This window comes from Solanum verrucosum, unplaced genomic scaffold (assembly GCF_900185275.1).
Source record: "Solanum verrucosum unplaced genomic scaffold, falcon-dt-bn FXZP01000094.1, whole genome shotgun sequence".
Taxonomy (NCBI): Eukaryota; Viridiplantae; Streptophyta; class Magnoliopsida; order Solanales; family Solanaceae; genus Solanum; species Solanum verrucosum.
Genome location: NW_026019970.1, coordinates 2,009,692 through 2,031,907, shown reverse-complemented (window position 1 = coordinate 2,031,907; position 22,216 = coordinate 2,009,692). Strand labels below are relative to the sequence as shown.

Below are 22,216 nucleotides of genomic sequence, written 5' to 3'. Positions count from 1 at the left end.
TCTTATAAGGTATAAAGTTCAATTTTAGAACTTTATGTCTTAAAAAACTTATACTACTAAACTTGTACCCAAGGAATATGTTATGCCTAAGGCGAACAAATATTTGCAAGGCACATGTTATGACCTATAGAGCATAAATTTTGTGTATGAACTAGCTTCTTCAGGTATAATGTTCTAAAATTAAACTTATTCATTATATGTAGGGGTGTACATGGACCGGATTGATTCGAGTTTTTTAAATACCAAACCAAATCATTTATGTCAGGTTTTTAAATCTATAAACAAAACCAAACTAAACTAATAAATTTGGGTTTCTCAACCTCGGATTTTTTTTGGGTTTTTTCAGGTTTTCGGGGTTTTTCAAAAAAAATTCGATAAAGTATTCATACAAATATAATATAATTAACTTGTGTTTCAAATATTTCTTTGGTCTACCAAAATATAATTATCTAAGGTGTTTCTTAAGAAAATAACACAAAATATGATATGAGTGATGACACTAAAATATTCAACAAAATAATTTTAAAAATCACATAAAATAAATATTGCAAATAAACAAGTCAAAATGAAAATGATCATGATTTTATAGTATAAAATCATGCTAAAATAAGTCTAATAAATCTAAACCAATATAATAACTAAAGAACAAATATTCAACATTATTGTCATTCTTAATATTTTAGTTGATTTTTTTTGTTAGCAGATGTATTAAATTGATTTTGATTTGAGCTTTGTTAGAATTACTAATATCTATGGAATATAACTTTTATTGAAATATTCCAAATTCTAAGTCAAACTTGAAATTATATGTTAAAAGATACTTCATTTGTCCCTAATTACTTGTCCATTTTTCTTGTTTTACTTGTCCCTTTTTACTTATATATTTTGACAAAACAAGAAAGGACAATACTTTTACCTATTAAAACCCTCAATTAATTACTTTGAAAAAGGTATAACTTTTGGAAAATCTTAAATTTTTAATCCATCCACTTCATAAATAATAGGGGTAAAATGATAAACTCACTATATCAATCATTATTTTCTTAATATGTGTGTCAATTTAAAAGTGGATAGATAATTAGGGACATAGAGAGTAAAAATTATATATAATGTCGGGTTGGTTTAATCTCGGATTGACTTTTTAAAGTTAAAACCAAATCAATCCAATATAGTTAGGTTTGTTTTCTTCAATACCAAACCAAGTCACACCAAACCACTATTTGGATTTTTTTTCTCGATTTGACTTAATTTGCGGTTTGATTTTTCGGTTCGACTTTATTCACATCTAATTAAATGGCATAACCTGTGCCTAGTGAAAAAATTTGCCTTGCGAATATTCTTTACCTAGTGATCTTTTTAAAAATATATATATATTATGGGTGATTTTTGTCCATATTTTTATTAATTAAAGTATTGAAGGGAAAAAATAAAAAAACCACGAATTTAAAGGCTAAAAAATAAGAACCACCCCAAAATAAGACATTCCTGCCGTGCAAATGACCCTTTTATTTTAAAATGAGTAATTTTTTATTTATTTTTTTCATTTTTTCTTTGTTTGATTTATTCTTTCAAAATGTTAACTCTCACATTGAAATACTTATTCTCCTTTGGGGAAAGGCATAAATTCCCCCTTGAATTTATCCCAAAAAATCAGTTATACGCTTAAACTATTATGATGATCCATTACACACTTTTACTACTTAAAAGTGAATTTAATACAACCCTAAGAGGTGTAACACCACTCTCACAGTATGTGGTGTATTACACTCGCTGCCACATCATCGATTCGTCAGCGCCATGTCAGAAATTATAATTTTTTCTTTATTAATTAACTTTTATTTTGCTAGCTATATTTTACATTAATTAGTTTCTAATTAATTATTAAAAGTCTCTAATAATTATATCTTCTTCATAGCAGTATTGCCAAGAAGAAGCTTTCTATAATGGCCGCCAAGAAAACTTTTCGAAGTTTGAAGTTGATTCGTATAGTAAATGAATTTCTTTCGTTCCAAAATGAACCACAGGAGGACTACTTCAGTTTCTTTCATTGATTGACAATGAAAATCGAGCTTCCAATTGTAAATATTTTTTAGATCCGGATACATTTATTTTTCCTTTTTCTATGTTCTTCATGGAGGTTTTTTAAAAGATAGGAATAATAGGAAAATAATTATCTTCCCCTTTTCAATCGATCGCTCATCTTGTTTACTAAAAAAGTCTCACCATAGCTCCACGACTGAGAAATTCCTAAAATTTTACCCCGTCGATGACATGAACAAACACAAAGTAAAACCCACAAATTTTAAGTCACCTAGTACTGTTTTGATTTCTTGCTTGGGGGGGGGGGGGGGTTATGGGTAAAGAGAAATGGTGTTTTAGGTGTGAAGAAGATGAGAAAGGTGGGGTATGAAGAAGAAGAGATGTGGGGGGTAGGGTATAAGGAGAATTCTGATTTTTTTTATTTTTTTTACTTTAATAACTATCTGACGCACATGATTTATTTTTATTTTATTTTATTTTATCACATTAGTTTTAGGGGTAAATAAATTCACTTTTAAATTGTATAGGTGTGTAATAGGTCATCATGATAGTTTGAGTGTGTAACTGACTTTTCGGTACAAGTTAAGAGGAGAATCTATGTCTTTTCCCTTCTCCTTTTGTTATTGTAAAATTTTCTATAGGTAAATCAAACCAGTTTACTAGAATTAGTAGTAGTGTAGGTTGTAGCATATAACCAATAAGTCAAATGCAAGAAACTAACAATTGAGACCATCAAATTTATATCCTTAATTCATCACTTTGTAATAATGCACTCCATCTTCTCGAAATCTGGATCCACCATGTGCATAGAAAACATCTCTAATAGAAAATGGAACAAGAGAATCTTTTCCTTAAATTGATGTTAGGATACAGCATCTACTTACTCTAACAATTGATGAAACCTGGAAATAATTATCATTAATAATACAATATGCTTTAAAATAAGCTGAACTCAATGAAAGAAAAGCTAGTGTAACCTACAAAAAAAAACTCATAAGTCATAACACAGCAGAACTCTGTTAAATGTGAAATCTAGCAGGTCCTAAATTGCATCAGATCCTTACCATATTAAGGCATTCAATATACAGAGACATCTGATTTTGATTTACAGAAAAAAACTTTTTTGAGTTCCAAATGTAGTCAAGTTGTACCAGCAATGTTACTCATCATCATTTCGTGTACTGCCAAACAATGCAATTTCCTCCTCGGCCATCTTCTTTGCAGCCCTCTTCTGCATCCTTCTGGTTTCTCTGGCAGCTGAATCAATTTGAACTTTCTCCATTACTGTACCAAAACCGGGAACTGTCCTGTTCAGCTTGTTGTAGACTCGGACACTGAGGTCGTGGAATATCTGAAACAATCTCTGTGTGTCGAAGGAAAAAAGTGTCAATATGTGACCTTATTGATCAAAATTAGCATGAATAATACTCACTCTAGGACCTTGCACTATAAATAACCGGTGTGAAATAGAGATAAAGTTTTCCTAAAGGTACATCAAAACTTGCCTAGTTCTAATCTAAAACTAGGAGATCAAAATCATACAAATCCACAAATGACATAATGAACCAAAAAGTAGTAATATATGGACACTAACTAGTCAAAATACACACCACAAGATCACAAAAAGCCAAAAGTCAAATTCCGCAACCAACATACGAAAAAGAAACTTGTGTTTCACAAGATCACAAAAAGGCCAAAGTCAAATTCAGCAACCAACATACGAAAAAAGAAACTTTGTTCTAAGTTGGGATAGAGAACTTACAATGACGTCCTTATTCCATTCAGCAATATATGGAGGGCCTGTTGTGTATGAACCAAGAGGCTCGCGATACCATTCACCACCATATGTTATTTGATCCATGGCTTGTTCAACACTTAGAACCTCCCATGGCCTCAATCCAGGAATAACCTTCTCTAATTCTTTCCTGTTTCATGCAAATGACCAGCTCAGTTATCAGATTATGAATCAACCTACAAAACTTTTGTAAAAGGACTCAAGTAGTTGATACAACTGACAATCTTCTTTTTTAACGCAACTATTCTTTCGCCTTTAACTAAAGAGAATCATAATAAAATAGTGATATCTTAAACTAAAGAAAATCATAAATTAAAATAGTGATATAAGGAAATTGATAGTGTTTCAGAACAGATAACAATGACAATTGGTTAATGCAAGATCAAATGATCATGCATACTTCTTCACCAACTTAGTAATAACACATGCATCGGTCTGGTGTGACCGTTTTGCTAAAGGAATATAAACTGTTGTCTGTGAATGTCAAAATATGGATCAGCCCACTGCAATACTTTCCATGAAATGATACGCATGATGCCATTGTAGACCAGAAACAGAAATATACATATCTGAAAGTGCCTTACATTTTTTTTTGGTTGACGTACAGAATATATGCTATGCTTTCCATAAAGTAAACATCCTCAAAATTCTTTAGTTATAATTTGTAAGAATGCATATCCTACAGCATACTGCAAACAAGCATTGCACTTGATAGTATTGACAAATGGAGATGGGCGCAGGGTTGTGAAAGGCGAGCCCCTTATCGCCTTTGGAGAGAGGTGAGGCGAGGCAATCTCAAAAAGGCGAGAATAGGCAAGTGGCGACGCGACAAGGCGAGGCGACAGAGGCAAAACAGGCCTGATTTAATAATTAAAAGGCAATATTAGGGTTTATTTGGTGTTTTGGACAAACACAACCCTCTTCTCCCTTTGGTCTCTCCAGTTCAGCTTCGCGACCTTGTTCTTCTTCTTTCTTCTTCAGTCCTCTGCTTCGTGAACTCATCAAGTATGTTTTTAGCACTTTCTTCTTCTTCTTCTTTCATGCTCTGTTTTTTAATTTCTGTCAGCACTCAGCAGTGTGCAGTCTCTGTTTTTTTAGAGTTCTAGTATTGCTTGTCAATTGTCTTATGAATTATTGAGTCATTCAAGTTCTAGACTTTTAGTATCTACTATCTACTAGTAGTTTTTGAATTGAAATATTTGTTAATATGTTATTGCTATTGAGATTTTGGATATTTATATATGCAATTAAATATTTTAAGTTTTTGGTATTAATTGGTGCCTCAAGTCAAAAAGGCGAGCGCCTCGCCACGAGGTGAGGCAGACCTTGTCGCCTATCGCCGTCCAAAACACTGGATGGGCGATAAGTTTCAGACATCAACAGTAGAAAGAAAAATGTTGCACAATGAAATGATTCTACATACCTGAGATCTTTTGGGATATATTTGTTTGGCATGTGGTCAGCCTCCAAAATTGATGTCAGCTCTGAGCCACTAGCCCAAAGAAACATGGTATGACTCGGAGTCCTTACACCAGGCCAGACACCATCATTTGCTTCTAGCACAGCCAAATCACGCCTTCTACTTTCATAAGCTTCTTCTTGCATCTGCTTATATGTCTTCGGCTCATGTCCTCTGAGAGGAACCCAAGGAGGTATACCCTTCTGTAGTTTGTGAAGGAGAGCAGTAGCAGCAGCACCTAGTCTAACTGCACTTCAGCCAAATAAATGCAAGGGATCAATCATATGACAACATGGACCTCAACCTCCATGGAATGAGAGAAACAAAACCAAATACAAGAACTACAGAATAAGCACAAAGGTAACATAGCATGGTGACAAACATCTGAAGACGAATACGTAAAAAATTTAAAATGTTTGCTGGGAGTAATTTATGTTTTACTGATTAAATTGATATGAGCATATGCTTCAGAATGCCAGGGTTTCTAGAAAACCTCTCTTTTCTGATTAATTTATGTTGAAAAACTAACTCATATGCAGAGTAATCTTGATATGTTGTGAGCATTACTTGCAAAGACAAACCTTCCCAAGTGGCAATTGCTTTTTCCAGACCATATACCATTCCGATGGGAGCCCATTCATCCATATCCTCACCCCAAATGAAGGTGTGCTTATCAATGATTCCTGAACCCCAAGCAGTCTTAAGCTGTATCAATTCCATAGGTCCCCTTGAACGACCTAATCGATCCTTGTAGAACCACCCACCGCTTCTCATAATAACTGGAATTCAAGCATTATAACAACAGTCAGCAGTTGAAAAATAAGGATAAACAACAAAACCAACGAGTATGACAGTCTCGTTGTAACCAGCATAGCACCAGATTACCAAAGTGCAAGCTATTTAGCTTCAAATTAAATATTAATGTAAATCATGATGAACTCATAACAAATAATTAAGAACATAACTAACACATAGCACCAGATCACTCTGAACTAACAGATAAGCTTGTCATGATAAGCTAATAGCATACACTCTAGTTGGAACTATAAGCAAACAGTTATGAGAATAACAGATAAGCTGTAAACCTTTTGAATGATATGTTGCAGAGACAACACTGCCATCATAGTGATTTTCCACTAGGTGCATATCAACAACTCCTAGGTTTTAGTTTCCCTTTGCCCGCCAGTAGGAATTTGTTTCATTTTCTTTGCAATTATATACACTCAGATCAAATGAGAGAATGTGTGTTTTCATCACTCCGAGATCTTCTACCAGAGGGGATTTGGCAACTTTTGCTCTACCCCCTCTCAGATATTAGGGATTTCTGACTTCACAGTGCTGCCATTAAAACCTATTTATTAACAAGAATGTTTGATAAACTAACAAGTAAACTCCTTGTTTTTGTCGTCAAATGCAAATGAAATTCAAAGAACATTATTTCTTCAGATGCCTACTGTCCAAAGAAATCGAAAGGCAGACAACATATACACTACTCAAAACTTGCAAGCATCAAAAGAGCAGAATGTCCATCAAGATGACTAAATAAATCTATAAGAAAAGCAGTACCAGCAGCTAATTCATGATAAAAATCTCCTACCTACGCACTCTGTTGTGAACCAAGCTGACTCGGTAAGGGCCTATGGGCTATTAAATACTTTTAATTGGGGATCCAGGCCCAATTAGTATCTCTATTAGAAAGGACTAGAAGTTAGAAGAAGGGGCATGCAAATTATGTGAAGCTTTGGCTTTCTGATCCTCTCATCTCCTTTCTATGGTCTAGAATCTCATCCCCTTCTAGTTACCCTCTTCTATGTTATCTATCTATAATTAGTGTGTTGTTACTTTGTTGTGGGTATTATACGTTGTAACTTGTATTCCGTAATAACAATATATATATCAGTGTTTGGGTTGAAAATTGAGTTTGTTACATTGGTGCTTTCATCCAGAGGTCTCTCTAATGGAGGACCAAAAAGTACTCAAGGCTTTCGTTGGTGATTCAATTCGGGATTCAATACAAGAAATGAAGGATTCTATCTCTAAAGATCTCGCAGAATGTTGTTCGATGTTGCTGGAGGTTTTGGGGGAAAAGGATACGATCTCTTTTGAACCCAAAAACATAGTTATGAACGTCAAATTAGGGCAGTTTCGAGGTGAGAATCCGGACGCTTGGATAGTTCAAGCAGAGCATTATTTTAAGTGCTATAAAATTGAGGAAGATCAGAAGCTTAATGTGGCTTCGTTCTATTTTGATGGTGAGGCTTTGGAATGGTATGGATGGTTATTTCACAACAATCAACTCGCTGGTTGGGACCCTTTTGTGGACAAATTGATGATTCGTTTTCGCTCCCGTACTAGAGACACACATCGCGGGTTCTTATCCATTCCCACGAACAAGACTAATAGGACAGTGGAGTATTATCAGGAGGCTATTCCATCGTGGGGTAATATTACTAATTCATCCTCGCCTCAGTCTTATCAATACGATATGTTTATGAGGTAGGCCACGTGTTCGATAAAATGCCTGAGAAGTGTAATGATGTAGATTTTTCGGACAGTACCTCTGTTGGTAATAATAGGAACACTTTTGAAGAAATGGACAATAGGCCATCACTAATGATTTCTTCCGTGCTTAGTGTGTATGATCAAATGGTGACAGATCCATATATGTCTAATAACACTACTAAGGATGAAGCAATTTCATTTCCAAACAAAGTTCTCTCTCAATCACCTCAGTATGGTCATGACCATTTAAGTCGAGAAGGTGGACAACATGTTCGTACCTTATCCTATGAGACACATCCACCACAAGAGCCCACTAGTTTGTCGTTGTCTGCTTTCAGTGTGCACAATGATCATTCCATGAACACTTTTGTTAATGATGCTAAGCTCGTGAAAGCAATAACTGTTGCGAAGTCATGGAAGGTGGTAGTTGCTGGACGGGAGTACAATGAGTGTGGGCTCATTGATCACTTGGGACTGTTGGTAATGGACGAGGTAACTATTAAACATTTCAGAATTAGTACAACAAGGATGTTTGACGACAGTCTTCGGTGGTTTTGTGTCATTGGTTGTGGCCACAAGGTCGCAAGACTGTTAATTGGAGATCCCAATTTTAGTTGGACTGTTATTTTTAAAGAGTACCAGATGGCTGGAGTAGCTAAGAGGACGAATACATTAGTTTCTGTGACAACCGAAAATTATAAGTTTACTTGTCTTATGTCACTGGATCGGCCAGAGGTGGTGCCAACTGATTGTCCAATTGATTTTTATATCCAAACAACTTCACTGGTCGGTCGACGAATTAGGTACTGCGTCTTTTCTTTAACTGATGAAGTGGGATTACATCTTAATTTTGTTCTCGATTACATCTCTGTCACTGTTCATGGTGTTATGAAGCACTTAAATCAGTTGAACCAAGGGTTGCCTTTGGTGCCAGTGAAATTTTGCACAGATGCACCTTTCCAGGCATTATCCTACAAACATCAATCTGGAGAAGTATGTTGCAGAGACATTTGCCAATTTAGAGGTGGTAAGGTTCTAGTTAAAGTTGGACAAGATGTTCAAGATGCAATGGAAGTAATGCCAATTTCCTTAATACTCTCCAAAGACAACATAAAGCTGCACTTTGCATCAAACCATCTAGATCTTTTTCTTTGGCCAAATCTATTGCTGGATGGAGGAGTGTTGTTTCACTTTACACTCGTGACATTGCAGTGTGTGGAAATTGTTACTCGTCAGATAATTTAGAGAGTTTTGGATGAATTTCATGACTTGAACCTTGAGGACAAGGTTCTTTTTGAGGGCGGGAGTATTGTTGTGAACCAAGCTGACTCGGTAAGGGCCTATGGGCTATTAAATACTTTTAATTGGGGATCCAGGCCCAATTAGTATCTCTATTAGAAAGGACTAGAAGTTAGAAGAAGGGGCATGCAAATTATGTGAAGCTTTGGCTTTCTGATCCTCTCATCTCCTTTCTATGGTCTAGAATCTCATCCCCTTCTAGTTACCCTCTTCTATGTTATCTATCTATAATTAGTGTGTTGTTACTTTGTTGTGGGTATTATACGTTGTAACTTGTATTCCGTAATAACAATATATATATCAGTGTTTGGGTTGAAAATTGAGTTTGATACACACTCTTACTAATTATCCCATTATTGATAATTTAAGGAGTCAGGATCCTCAGCAATTCAAGGTGTACAGGACAAGTGAGCACAATATTTTGCCAGTAATTGAAAGAATACCATAATCTTGAGCATATTAAGTGTAGAATGAATGTAAGCAAACTTACAATCATGATATCGCTTTTCAAGCCTTTTGTATCCAATAGCCTGTGCAGCATCAATGGGCCTTCCAGGTGGGTATGGTCGTTGACGAAATCCCCAAAGCCCAAAAAAGAACTGCCTTGCAAAATCCCAAAATTTATCATCTGATTCCTTCTTTGTCTTTATGGCTTTTCTGGGCATTGGCCTCCCATCCAATCCAATGACATTTGGCACTGCCTTCACATAAATCGATCTCAGTTGGGAAATTCTTGAAATAGAATGGACATATACAATTACCAAGGTATACCAAACAATCACACCCATGATCATCTTAAAAATCTATTGTTGATGGAACTCAATTCTTTTCCACAATTATGACTTAACAAAATAGATTTACTTTTAACATATCATAGTAAAAGAACTTTAAAAAGTGTCATATGTTTCCTTTAGAGACCAATAGAAGACTGTCACTTGTAAAGCTAAATCACAATACAACAACATACCCAATGTAATCCAACAAAGTAGGGTATGGGAAGGATAGAATGTACGCAGACCTTAACCTTACCACTACCTTAGAGGTAGAGAATCTCTTTCCAATAGACTCTCAGCTCAAGAAAAAAGCAAAATCACAATAGTCAAACATAAATTATATCATGTCGCATTTCATGTGACTATCATATTAGTATTGCTAAAGTAACTATCAAGATAGTTGCTTTTACTAATTTGAGAAACAAAACAATACATCAAACTTCAAAACTCGAACTGTTAAATGACTTCAAATTTTTAGAATTCATAATGTGGTATAAAAATTCATCACTAATAAAATTCAAGTTCCAACTCCTACTTCACAATTTTCTTCCATTGCTTATAAACAAGTTCCACAACTAACAATCCTAAGCTACATGTGGTCTGAATCCTAAGCTAATTCAGGTTCACTATATGAGCAATTCTCAATATCTAGTTTTGCTTTTGGACCTTTTTCATTCGATCCTTAATATTGGATTCTCCAACACTACAAATTCTGCAAATTTTTCACTAACCTACAAATCTCTAAACAGGCTAAAAAAGACTCTTCTCTCAGCTACTTCAACGTCATTGAGCTACGAATAAATACAAACAATAAAGAATGTGGTTTTTTCGAATACCTGCCACAGTTTCTTATCTTCCTTTCGAAATGGAGCTGAATTCTCTTGAAGCTCAAGGTCATTGATTTTATCAGCAATCTCTTCAGCTTGGAGCAAGAACTGAACCACTGGGCTTTCCCGTAACTCAGCGAACCACTTCTCATTCTCCTCAATCTCTTCCTTAGTTGGGTTCTCCTTTTTCTCAAAAATCGGATCCTCATTCATAATCTGCTCAACTTTCGGAGCATGTCGAAAGTCGGGTCGGGTCTCACATTCCCAATAGAACTGGTCCAGCATTTTCCGGTAATGACCTGGTTTTTCAGGAGGTGTTTTGGGTTTTCTTGAAAATGGATTTGAAATAGCTGCAAAAGGCGGAGAATGTTGATGGGGTTTTAGGGAATCAAAGTGGGATAGAAGATTAATTGGTTGAAATGGTGTTGAAGGTTTGTTGAACCAGTTATTGTTGAATGGGTTGAAATTGATTGACCCCATGAATGAAAAAATGGAACTTTCTGGATAGATTTTAGAAATTGAAGTTTAGGGTTTATGGGGTTTGAGGTTTTAGATGGATACGGAGGAACAGAGCATTTGAAAAAGATAGAAGCTGTGAGGAGTGACAGGGAAGATGAGGAAGACAAGGGAGATGTGGCCGGCAATGTATCTTGCCTATTGTGAGTCCATTAGTTTGTAAAGCCCAATGTTAAGTGATTCTTTACAAGAAAAAAGAAGAAGACCAAAAGTCCAAGTTAGTTTACTAAACACCTTGTTTGGATAGTGTTGTTAGCCGATGTATTGTATTGTTAATTTAAATAATAAATAATAAATAAAATATATTATAGAAATGATAAGTTATAGTATTGTTGTAAGGGTGATTATATATTAGGTAACATTTTTTGAAAAATATATAGCAAAATTTTATTTTTCCACTCATCATTAGTTTTCATGTTTTTCTCATTTGTCTCAAAATTATCATATTTTATTTAGCTATTTGAAAGTAATTTTATTTTTATTTATGATTGAGTGATGTTTTTATTATAGTGCTAGTAAGATTAAGTTTTGATATAAGATTCTACTTGGATCAATTGCGAACGATCATATATCTTAGAATCTATTGAATTAGGTGTTCCACGACTTATCAAATTAAAGGTCTATGAGTTCTCTTTCCAACGCCACCAAGTTTGCTTCAATATGAGTTCTGAGTAAAAAGTTATGAGATTTACTAGAGACGCTCTAACTTGGCAGCAGCTCCGTGATGGCTCCGCATTACGGAGTGAATACGGACTTCACTGTTCGCTGGGATAAAATCCCGACTTCCACCTCTTTTTATTTAATTTTTAAGGGTATTTTGGTTCTAAAAACCTTTAGGGAGTCATCTAAATTACCCTAAACGTGTAGAAAATCAGTTTTAATAATCAAACCCTCTCATTCTCTCCTAAATTTCTACGCTTAAGAATTTCAAAAAACACCAAGGCTAAGGTTCATTTTCCAAGATTTTCTTTCAAGTTTCTTCAAGAACATTGTTCTTCCAGGTTTGTAAGGCTATTCATATTAAAGGTCTATGACCTATCAAACTAAAGGTCTATGAGTTCTCTTTCCAACACCATCAAATTTGCCTCAATCTGAGTTCTAAGTAAAAAGTTTTTGAATTACAAGTCTAAAGAACGATTATGCGGGCCGCATTCGTTGATAATCCAATTTTTTATTGGGGTACCCTGGCGAATGTAATTGACCACTTGATGGTCAATGGTCGGTAACTACTCCAGTCCAAGTTGTATAAAGCCCACTCTAGTTTACCTAAGTTAGAGCTAAGCCAAAACTCGTGCATTAACCTAAGATGACCCAATACCCAAAATGTATTGGGCCATTAGAAGACCACTTTGTGTTTAATTGGCTCACGATTAATATAAGATGATCATCTAACTATTTGTTAAATTTGAAAGATATATATGTCGATTTGTGAGTACCATTGTCCCTTGGGATTGGATTTTTATTTTTATAGATAGTTTCTTTGTCAAAGGAAGATCCTCCCCATCCGAAAGAAGTTCAAAAGTGTCAAGAAGTTCGAAAATGAAGATTTCATATAAAGCTTAGTTTAGTTTACCACTGTACCCCTGTGTGGGACTAATATTTATTTCCCTTTCCCCTATTACGTATTTCCATTTGTTATACTCATAAAATTTGTATTAATATTTTGGGGGCAATGGAACGTTTCACAAACGATATACACATCCTTCAAATGTTAGGCTTATCTTTTACTTAAACAGGTCACATATATGTTAGGATGCGTTACATATTGTTTGTGTGTTAAATGTTACAAATTTTGTTTCGTTTGCGCTTGTTTGATTTGAATGTTTATATACATATATTTTGCTTTTAACATGATTGGTCCATTATTCTACTCCAATGTCTTAGAACGTTATTAGGTATATAAACTCAAATTTTCGAGCCCTTTTAAAATACTATTTAAGTCCAATTACATCAGCAGCAGCAACAAAAATGAGAAGTAGGAAGTTGGGAAAAAGCCCCAAAATATATATGCGCAGGAGTCAGCAACAACAACATCGACAAAAGCAATCGAACCAAAAGTCCAGATTTTTATTCCTAATTATTTGCCTGTTTTTTGTTTTTATTAACTTTTTATCAACTTAGATGAATCCTCAGGGATATTTTTATTTCATTATTTTATCACTCATTTTACATTAAAGTAGTTAAATTTTCAAACTCTTTTAAGTTAGGCAATCTAAGCTTCAACTTTTAAGATTCGATTTTGAAAATTATGGCTTTGAAACCTTTTCATAACTTAGCTATGTATTAATTTTGAAAATAGTAGAATCGCCACTTAAGAAACCATTTAAAAAAGGTATTTTTGAAATAGAACTTTTAATAAACCAGAGTTCGGATAAGGGTTCAAGCTATCCTCTAAGGAGGATATTAAGCATCTTAAAGGATCCGCTAACGCGTAGTTGATCGACGGATTTAAAAACTTGCTAACTTCATAAAATAAAATGAGTTACTTATAAAAATCTTGTTTGAAACTTAGATAATAGTATTTTGATACTTGTAAAATCTCAATAATAAACCTAACTTAAAAAATTTCATCCATAGTCAAGTTTTTGAACTACACAATTAATTTAAAGTCATAAACATGGATTAAAGGAACCTTGATCAACAACTATATCCTTAAGTCATTCTTACCAAAGTCCTAAGTTAGTTTAAAAGTCAAACTAATTTAGCTTAAGAAACTTAACAATTTATTCTAGCGGTGTAGTGTCCAACTAAGACTTCCATGAAAGGTCTCATTCATCTTGATTGAGGAGTTTCTTACTGACCGATAGTAAAAAAATTGAACTAAATAGTTAGTTCAAACTCATAACATGAATTCAAAGCTTTTTAATAACTATGAAAAAACATGAAAAGTTCTTTAAGTTATTCTAATAAGCTTAAATTGTCTAACTTAAAATGGGTTTTGAGAAATAGTTGAAATGCTATCAATAAAATAGAAACTTTGATAACTCCATGGGGATTTCATCTAAATTAATAAAAAGGTTAGTAATCACAGTAAACAATGAACAATTAATCAAAAACAACCAAATAAGTTATTTGGGTTTTCACCCAAATCCAATCACTTCTGTCGATCTCAGGCCTTTAACCCAAAAAATTTCCCTTGCTGCTTGCTACTGCTCAAGTTGGATTTTTCAAGTCAAAACTTCCAACTTTAGTCCCTTTGGGACTGCTGCTATGCTTCAGCTGGTGCCATTCCAGACTTTTCAAGTCCAAGAAAATACTACTCCCTCCGTTTTAAAAAGAGTGACCTAGTTTGACTTGACATGGAGTTAAAGAAAATAATAAAGATTTTTGAGTCTTATGGTCCTAAATTAAAATTATATCAAATGTATTAAATTGCCCTTTAATTTTGTGGCATAAACATGTCATGTGGAAATTTTTTACCAAACAAAGAAAGAGGTCGTTTTTTTTTAAATCGACTAAAAAAGAAAATAGTTCATTCTTTTTAAAACATAGGGAATATTCTTTTAGCCCTTTAGGCTACTACTGTTGTTGTCTTCTTGGGTGTTTAACCTAGTAATATTAGCTTTCTTTCGATCAACTTGAAGGAGGTTGACTCAAAGAGAACGAATGCAAGGAGATAGCAGGGCCGACTCTATGCTTTGGCAAATAAGGCTTTTGCCTTAGGCCCCCAAATTTTATCAAGAATAAATTATGTGTTAAAATTTCTATAGAACTAATTGATTATTTATGATAAAAAGTATAATTTTTTTTAAAATATATTATTTTACCCACTTTAACATCTTTTATACTTTGTTAAAAATAAGAATTAATAGTGAAAAGTGTTGAATAAAGTGAATTACAATTTTTTTTTAATTTCTTTTTTAATTTTAGTTTCAGGCATTACTACAACCATATTAAAATGGGTATACCAAGTCATCAACTTCTTGCATCAAATTCTATGGTTCTAACTCTTATCTTTATTAATATTTGTCAATTTATTACTTATATAATTATGTTAACAATTCATATAATAATTGCCTCACTGAAAGGATGTTTTTCAATGTTGAATTCATAAAATCTTACCTAAAACTAATTACTGAAAAAACAATATTAAAATACTAATAATTTTCATCTAAATAATGTAAGAAAAATAAATTTTGAATAAATACGTACATGAAGTATGTTTATATTTTAGGCCCAGAATCAAAATTTCGCTCTAGGCCCCCAATCACGTTGAGCCGCCCTTGGGAGATAGGAGTCCCATTAGACTCAAACAAAAAGGTTCATGCACAGAAAATGATGGAAACAAAGATTAGCAAGACAATTAAGATTCCTAGTAGACAAAAAGCATGCAGAAAGTTGTAAAAAAAAAATCTGCTAACTTTTATCTATATGATTCAACAGAGATAAACAAAAGATGGCAAACTCATCACACATATTTCTCAACCAATCATTCCTATTTATTTATTTTAAATAAGGGAGTAAAAGAGAAACAAAAGACTTTCGTCAATTAAACAAGAGAGAGCAACTAGGCATACACGCCGCCACTGTATATTGCAATTTTAAATGATTATGTAAACTTTAACAATAGGATTTATCACAATTTCAAGCTTCGAGAAACAATCAATCATATCTCGCTGGGTTCGTTTCATTCTCTGTTGAGAGAATAATGAGGAAGAGAAGAGTAGAAGAGTTGGGTTTAATTGAATTGGAATTTTGGCGTTGCTGTGCCTGTTTATAGTGGGCTGAAGTAATTTAAAGAAAGTAGGCTGAGATTGGTATGAAAATGGTTTATAATTGGAGCGCAGTTGGTTAGTATTGTAATAAAAGGGGTTAGATTTTGAATTAAGGAATGGTCATTTGACTTTCAAGGACAATTAGAATTAAGCGCGTAGCCAAATTGAATCAACTTAGTAAATTCGGCTAGTAATTAAATAAGGAATTAATATAATTAACTAACAAGCTTTCTAATCTTAATGAAATAAAATAATTATAAATCAAATATTCAAAATTATAAATTATTGACTAACTAATACCAATTAACGAAATATTCAAGTGAAACCAAAATCTTTTTTTAGACGATTTTTGAATCTTCATAAAATGTAATAATTATATACAAAATTATATAAAACCTACAAATTGCTTAAGAGTTATAAATATGGCAAAACTACTAAAAAATAACTTTAAAATATTTTGAGTTTTATAAAATCAATTATTTCAAATCGTATGATATTAAAGAAGCTTAATGATTAATCTACAACGTGGAGGGTCAAAATTGGTTGTCAACAACTGCCCTCGTTTGACTGGGATGGATGAAAGAGATTCGAGGCAAATGAAATTGACGAATCAAATTTTGTCCGTCCACTAATTCATCTTTTTGGAATGGCGAATGGTAAGGATTTTTGAGGAATTATGTCTAAATCCTGGTATTGGATTTCCTACATATCTCACGTTACATGAGAATTCAGACCACTTGTAGTTCAAAACACGCTTGAGTTTAAGCAAAATTTTGAAAAAAAATTGCAAAAGTTATTCTGGTGTCGAAGTATGAAGAAATCGAAAAACTCGAGAACGGAAAGAGAAGACGTTCATTGGAGTACAGTCGAGTTTTCAACATCAAATCCGCCAACATATCCTTAAACTTTGGGAATCAGACTGCTTATAGTTCAACTCAATCGGTTGAAAAAGAAATCTCATATGCAGAAATAACCTTTAGCTTAAAGATGAGTGACAAATGAGTTGAGTGTGGAAAAGAGGCTTGCAAACATCTCAATTGTGAATGTGAGGACCTTCACACCCATAGATAAAAACTTACATGGACATAACTTCCAAAGCTCTAGGTGTATTGTCATTCGAATTTGAAAATTTGCCTTCGGTGAGAGTTGAAATTTTCACTGAAGGTGAAACTGAAAACATTAAACCCCAAGAAAAACTCACACGCCTCATGATAGAGATGTGGTTTGATTGTGCTGAAAGTCATTTCTCAACTCGCATCCCAAGAGTTTGATATTCCTCTTTGGACTATGTCCTAGTTCGCTACTAAGAAAAAGTTCCACGTTGTGTTACGTCCTATTTTGACGTAGTCCACTTCGTGTATTGCAAAGTCTGGAAAAAACTGTCAGTAGAATATGTAACATAAATACAAATATAATTTGTGCAAACCTGGTTTAACATGTCATACTAAAAGGAGATGACGATCATATTTCAAGTGTATTACTCTTGAAGGAAGTGGTGATCCAAAGTGATGTGTCAATTTGAACAAGATGATGATTCAATAACATATCGTATCACATTTAGGGACGTGACGTCCCAACATGTCACTTTTAAGAGAGGTAACGTCCCAACGTGTCACTTTTTAGGGAGGTGACTTCCCAACGTGTCACTTTTAGGGAGGTGGCATCCTAATGTGTCACTTTTTAGGGAGGTGACGTCCCAACATGTCACTTTTAAGGGAAATGACTTCCCAACGTGTCACTTTTAGGGAGCTGACGGCCCAATATAATAATAAGATGTCACTTTGAGGATAATGACTGTCCAATATAATATAACGTGTCATATTGGGGGAGGTGACGACCTAATATAATAATAATGTATCACTTTGAGGGAAACGACTACCCAATGTAATGTAAAGTGTCACATTGAGAGAGGTGACGACCCAATATAATAATAATGTGTCACTTTAAGGGCAATGATTGCCCAATATAATATAACGTGTCACTTTAAGGGCAGTGACTGCCCAATATAATATGGCGTGTCACATTGAGGGAGGTGACGACCCAATATAACAATAATGTGTCACTTTGAGGGCAGTGACTCTCTAATATAATATAATGTGTCACATTGAGGGATGTGACGACCCAATATAAAATAATGTGTCACATTAAGGGAGGTGACGACCCAATATAATAATAATATGTCACTTTGAGGGCAATGCATGTCCAATATAATATAACGTGTCACATTGAGGGAGCTGACAACCCAATATATTTCTTTAAATGACAGACATTCCAAATATATAATATTTCCTGCGATAAAAAATGAAATAGTAATTAGTGGGGTAAACAAATCTCAAAGTAGAGGATAAGGTTACATAGTCATCCGGTTTGTCTCTTGTAATTTCTGAAGCTGGTAAGATTTGTGATTGTCTTTAAAGAGTTTGTCTTTCCTGCGCTCATAAAGAATTTGTTAGTAGATAACAAGAGCTAACACATGTCAAGACCTTTTAAACGCGTCATAACGATCTGGTAGCCATAGAGAACGAGAGATTTTGGAAGTACGCTTAGAGAACTTATAACGTTGAAACAAGTCACTAATGCCCGATTAGAGATGTCACATAAGGTGTGCCACTACTTTAAATGGATCTCTTATAAAGAGAAGATTGGTTTGACAAATGATATCTTTGAAACTTGAAGTTGAACGGAGATTTTGAGAACTTTGAACTATTTCAAAGTTTTCCCCTATTTCCAGTCCAAAGATACTTAATTGAAATAATTTACGGGAAACGAAGAATGACTGATTAAAAAACAAGCCCAGTTTCCTCTGAGATTTGAAGTGTGAAACAATAGGAAGATCGAATCCTTATATAGGATTACCTATGTATCTTGCTGGAACAAGAAATCAGGTCTGACATAGTTCGAACCTGAAACTTAACAAAATTTAAAGAGAACATAAAATTGTCACAAAAAGACAAAGGAATTGAAATAATGAAGGATTAGATTTGTCAACGCAGAAAATAGTTGATTTGTTGAATTGTATCCTTAGTGTTGAAACTCCTTCATAATAACATCTTTGAAAAGTATCGACTCATGTCCCTCTTCTGGCGAACGTCTGGACTAATTCTTCAAAAATTTGAAAGGATCATTTGGAATTCTCTCCAATTCTAACGACACCTGCACAATTCAGATGTAATTAGTAAAAAAATAAAATTGTCAAAATAAAAGATAAGCTTTCAGATGAAGTTGTTCAACTTATATTGGTCTATATAACGTCTTGTAGTCTTCGCCATTGTGCCAAGCTATTTCATTTGTAAATTTGAGAATGTGTAAGTTATAATAAAGTGAAAGGAAATTTTTTTAAAAGGTGAGTAAGAGTAGAAAACATTTGAGCTATGACGATGCCACTATGGACCTAATGACTCCTAGGAACTTTATATTTCCCGAATCCAAAGAAAAATTCTTAGTTTTGGGAGATTGATTCATGTTGGCTTTGCCTTGTTGTCCTGGTGCTCTTGTGATCTCTGGTTTACAAGCTCGTCTGGTCTTGAAATATAGGCTTGATAAAAATTTTGAGGACCTTTCTCAAAAATTCTGCCTCGATTGCAACTTTCATGTGATCCTTGATTCTGACTTGTTGGAGAAAGTCCACTTCTAACGAATTTTGAGATCCTCTCAAAATTGTACCCAATTTCCATTATAAAGGGAAATGGAAATTTTACGGGGAATATGACTGAGCCGTGTGGCACCTACGTATCCCGTTGAGCAGGAATCATGGCAAACATAGTTCCAACAAAAAGAGAAATTGAAATATTTTTTATAACGTGACCGAAGCCAATGAAGGCCGCCTACGTATTCCACTAGGGAAATCAGGTCAAACGTAGTTCACATTACAAATAAAAATGCTTACAAAGGAAACCAAATCATAATGCGATTACAAAGGAAACTGAATGATAAAGTGTGATTACAGGAAAATAAAGCAACAAACTCTAAATGCAACACTGAAAGACGCCAAAAGTGCGACTTCCAGGAAACTTCATTCTTCTTTGCAACTGATTACGCCAACAACTACTCTTTGTGTTTGGGCAGTGGATTGGTGTTCACATTTGTTGGAGCTTGTGCAAGTTTTACCACCATGTTATCAATCATATCTTAGATCTTGTGTTTGAGAGTGATACATTTCTCAATGTCATGTCCAACAACTCCAGAATGATAAGCACAACACTTATTTGGGTCATACTAGTTGGCCGAAGTATTCACAGTCTTGGCTTCTATTGGATGGAGTTTTCCCGGCTTTTTCAATCTTTCAAAAAGTTGAGTAAGTGTTTCAGACAATGGGGTGAAAACTCGAAGAGGTTTTTTCTCAAAGTTGGGACGAGGTACATTGAAGGATTTTGCATTGATTGTGGAGAACGAAATGTTGCTTGATTGTTGTAGACATGATATTGTGAATCAGGATAGCCTGGAGGTGGTTGACGTTTATATGAGGTAGCTCTTTGAGTCATTAACATTATAACTTTTTTTTTTTTCGTTACACTTCCAAAGAAACCAGTTTGATAGGCCCTATTAGCAAACTGAGATGAGGTGAAACTTCTTATTCTACCAGTCTTGAGACCGTCTTCAATCATTTCTCCGGCTTTAATAACTTCAACAAATGTTTTCCACCAATGTCACCATTCACTCATAGTATTCTGTGTCTTGAGCTTGAATGAAGTAGGTGATCATTTATGATTCCTCCATAGGTGGATGCACCCTAGCAACTTCTTCCCTCCAACGAATGACATTCTCAAAAGCATTCCGTTGACTTTGGTTTCAGCTTGGTAATAGAGATCCTATCAGGAGCGATCTCAAAATGAAACTTGTAGTGATCCACAAAAGCATTCGCTAGATCATCCCAAGTACGCCATTTAGTCACATCTTCCTTAGAGTACCACTCCAAGGCTTTTCCAATCAAACTTTGGTTGAATAGTTTGATTCTTATCTCTTTGTTGTTTCCAACACCAATCAACTTTTCACAGTAAATTTTCAAATAGAAGAAAGGGTTTCCCAATCCACTAAACTTTTCAAACTTTAGAATTTTATAACCAGGTGCCACTCAACCTTAGGAAATGTGCACAACTCATCGTAGCTCACATTGTGGCTACTATCGAACCCACGAAGACCTCTCATGACATCTTCTAAGCTTTTCATCTTTCTATTCATCACTTCTGTCACGCCCCGAGCCTACACCCTGGGCGGGACCGGCACCTGGAGACCATTGCTGGCCCCAGGCGAACCCTTGGCCTGGCTTTCTTAACTCAGCGGAAACCTAACTCAACAGAATGACTCAACGTCATGCAAAGACATAAACAATTTAACTAATAAAATATGGCCCAAAGGGCAACTCGAGCCTCAAGAATAGAATATTTACATATATATATACATACATATACATGGATGAGAGACTCAAAACTAACTGACTGTCTATTGAAGCCTCTAATATACTGAGATGGATGTGGGGACAGACCCCGCAACATCCTAATAGAACAAAACTAAGTACACAAAATAATTGAGTCCTCCGGAATGCAAGGAGGCTCACCACAGACTCTGGAGTGCTCAGCTGGATCAACGACGTGCAGGATGCTGATCCGGGGTACCTGTATCTGCATCATAAGACGATGCAGGCCAACTGGCATCAGTACATGGAATGTACGAATATGTGAGCTGGAAAAGCTGAACCACAACTTAAGCTTGAAAGGAGAACAAGAGATCACTTACCTTGACTCTGAACGACTCATATACATAACTGGACTCAAAGTAAAGCAATAAGACACGAGCCACACATATAAAGCTTGTAAAAGAATGTAAACAACTTAGATCGTTAAGGATAAAATGACAACAAACTCCACTTTTCTTTTATAAACATAAAACAGCTTTTGTGGGAGGTTCTTTAACCGACAACCACCACTACGAGCCTTAGTGATGATACAACGTTTTACCTCACGTTGCCAAAGGACCATCCTATACTTTGCCATCGATATAGGACCTTACTTTTGCTTAGTGGATCCACTAGCCTAATCTTGCGTGATCATCTAAAAAGAATGATACGACAAGTCCCATGTTGGCGCATGGTTCTTAGGGAGAGTTGAGTTAATATGAACTCGTGTCCCCTAATTCGGTGCTCAATACTACTCCCAAAATTTACTTTGTCTCATGCTTTTAAAATAACTTCTTTCTTTGATTGAGATAATTACTCAAAACTTTAGCCCAAAGGCTCCTTTGGGGAAAGAAAACATGATTCCCTTCTTATTCAAATATAATAGCATTTACGACCT

At 34.7% G+C, this 22,216-nt stretch overlaps 1 protein-coding gene across 1 annotated transcript; it reads right to left on the bottom strand.

Moving 5' to 3' along the window:
* Positions 1-3,040: 3,040 nt before the first annotated feature.
* LOC125817023 (protein TIC 56, chloroplastic) lies at positions 3,041-11,379 on the bottom strand. Its single transcript, XM_049496611.1, has 6 exons — positions 10,705-11,379; positions 9,586-9,796; positions 5,876-6,073; positions 5,259-5,541; positions 3,803-3,965; positions 3,041-3,403 (listed from the first exon to the last, which is right to left on the bottom strand). Exons 1-6 carry the CDS (start codon positions 11,173-11,175, stop codon positions 3,200-3,202), a joined length of 1,530 nt encoding a protein of 509 aa, XP_049352568.1. The 5' UTR covers positions 11,176-11,379; the 3' UTR covers positions 3,041-3,199.
* Between the last annotated feature and the right edge of the window lie 10,837 nt (positions 11,380-22,216).

Bases quoted from the DNA above. Each gene is read 5' to 3' on its own strand.
- LOC125817023 (XM_049496611.1), bottom strand. From the start codon at position 11,175: ATGGGGTCAATCAATTTCAACCCATTCAACAATAACTGGTTCAACAAA. The intron at 6,074-9,585 runs GTAAGTTTGCTT...CTTGAATTCCAG, and splicing joins TGAAAAGCGATATCATGATT to TTATTATGAGAAGCGGTGGG. The intron at 3,404-3,802 runs GTAAGTTCTCTA...TTCGACACACAG, and splicing joins AATGGAATAAGGACGTCATT to AGATTGTTTCAGATATTCCA.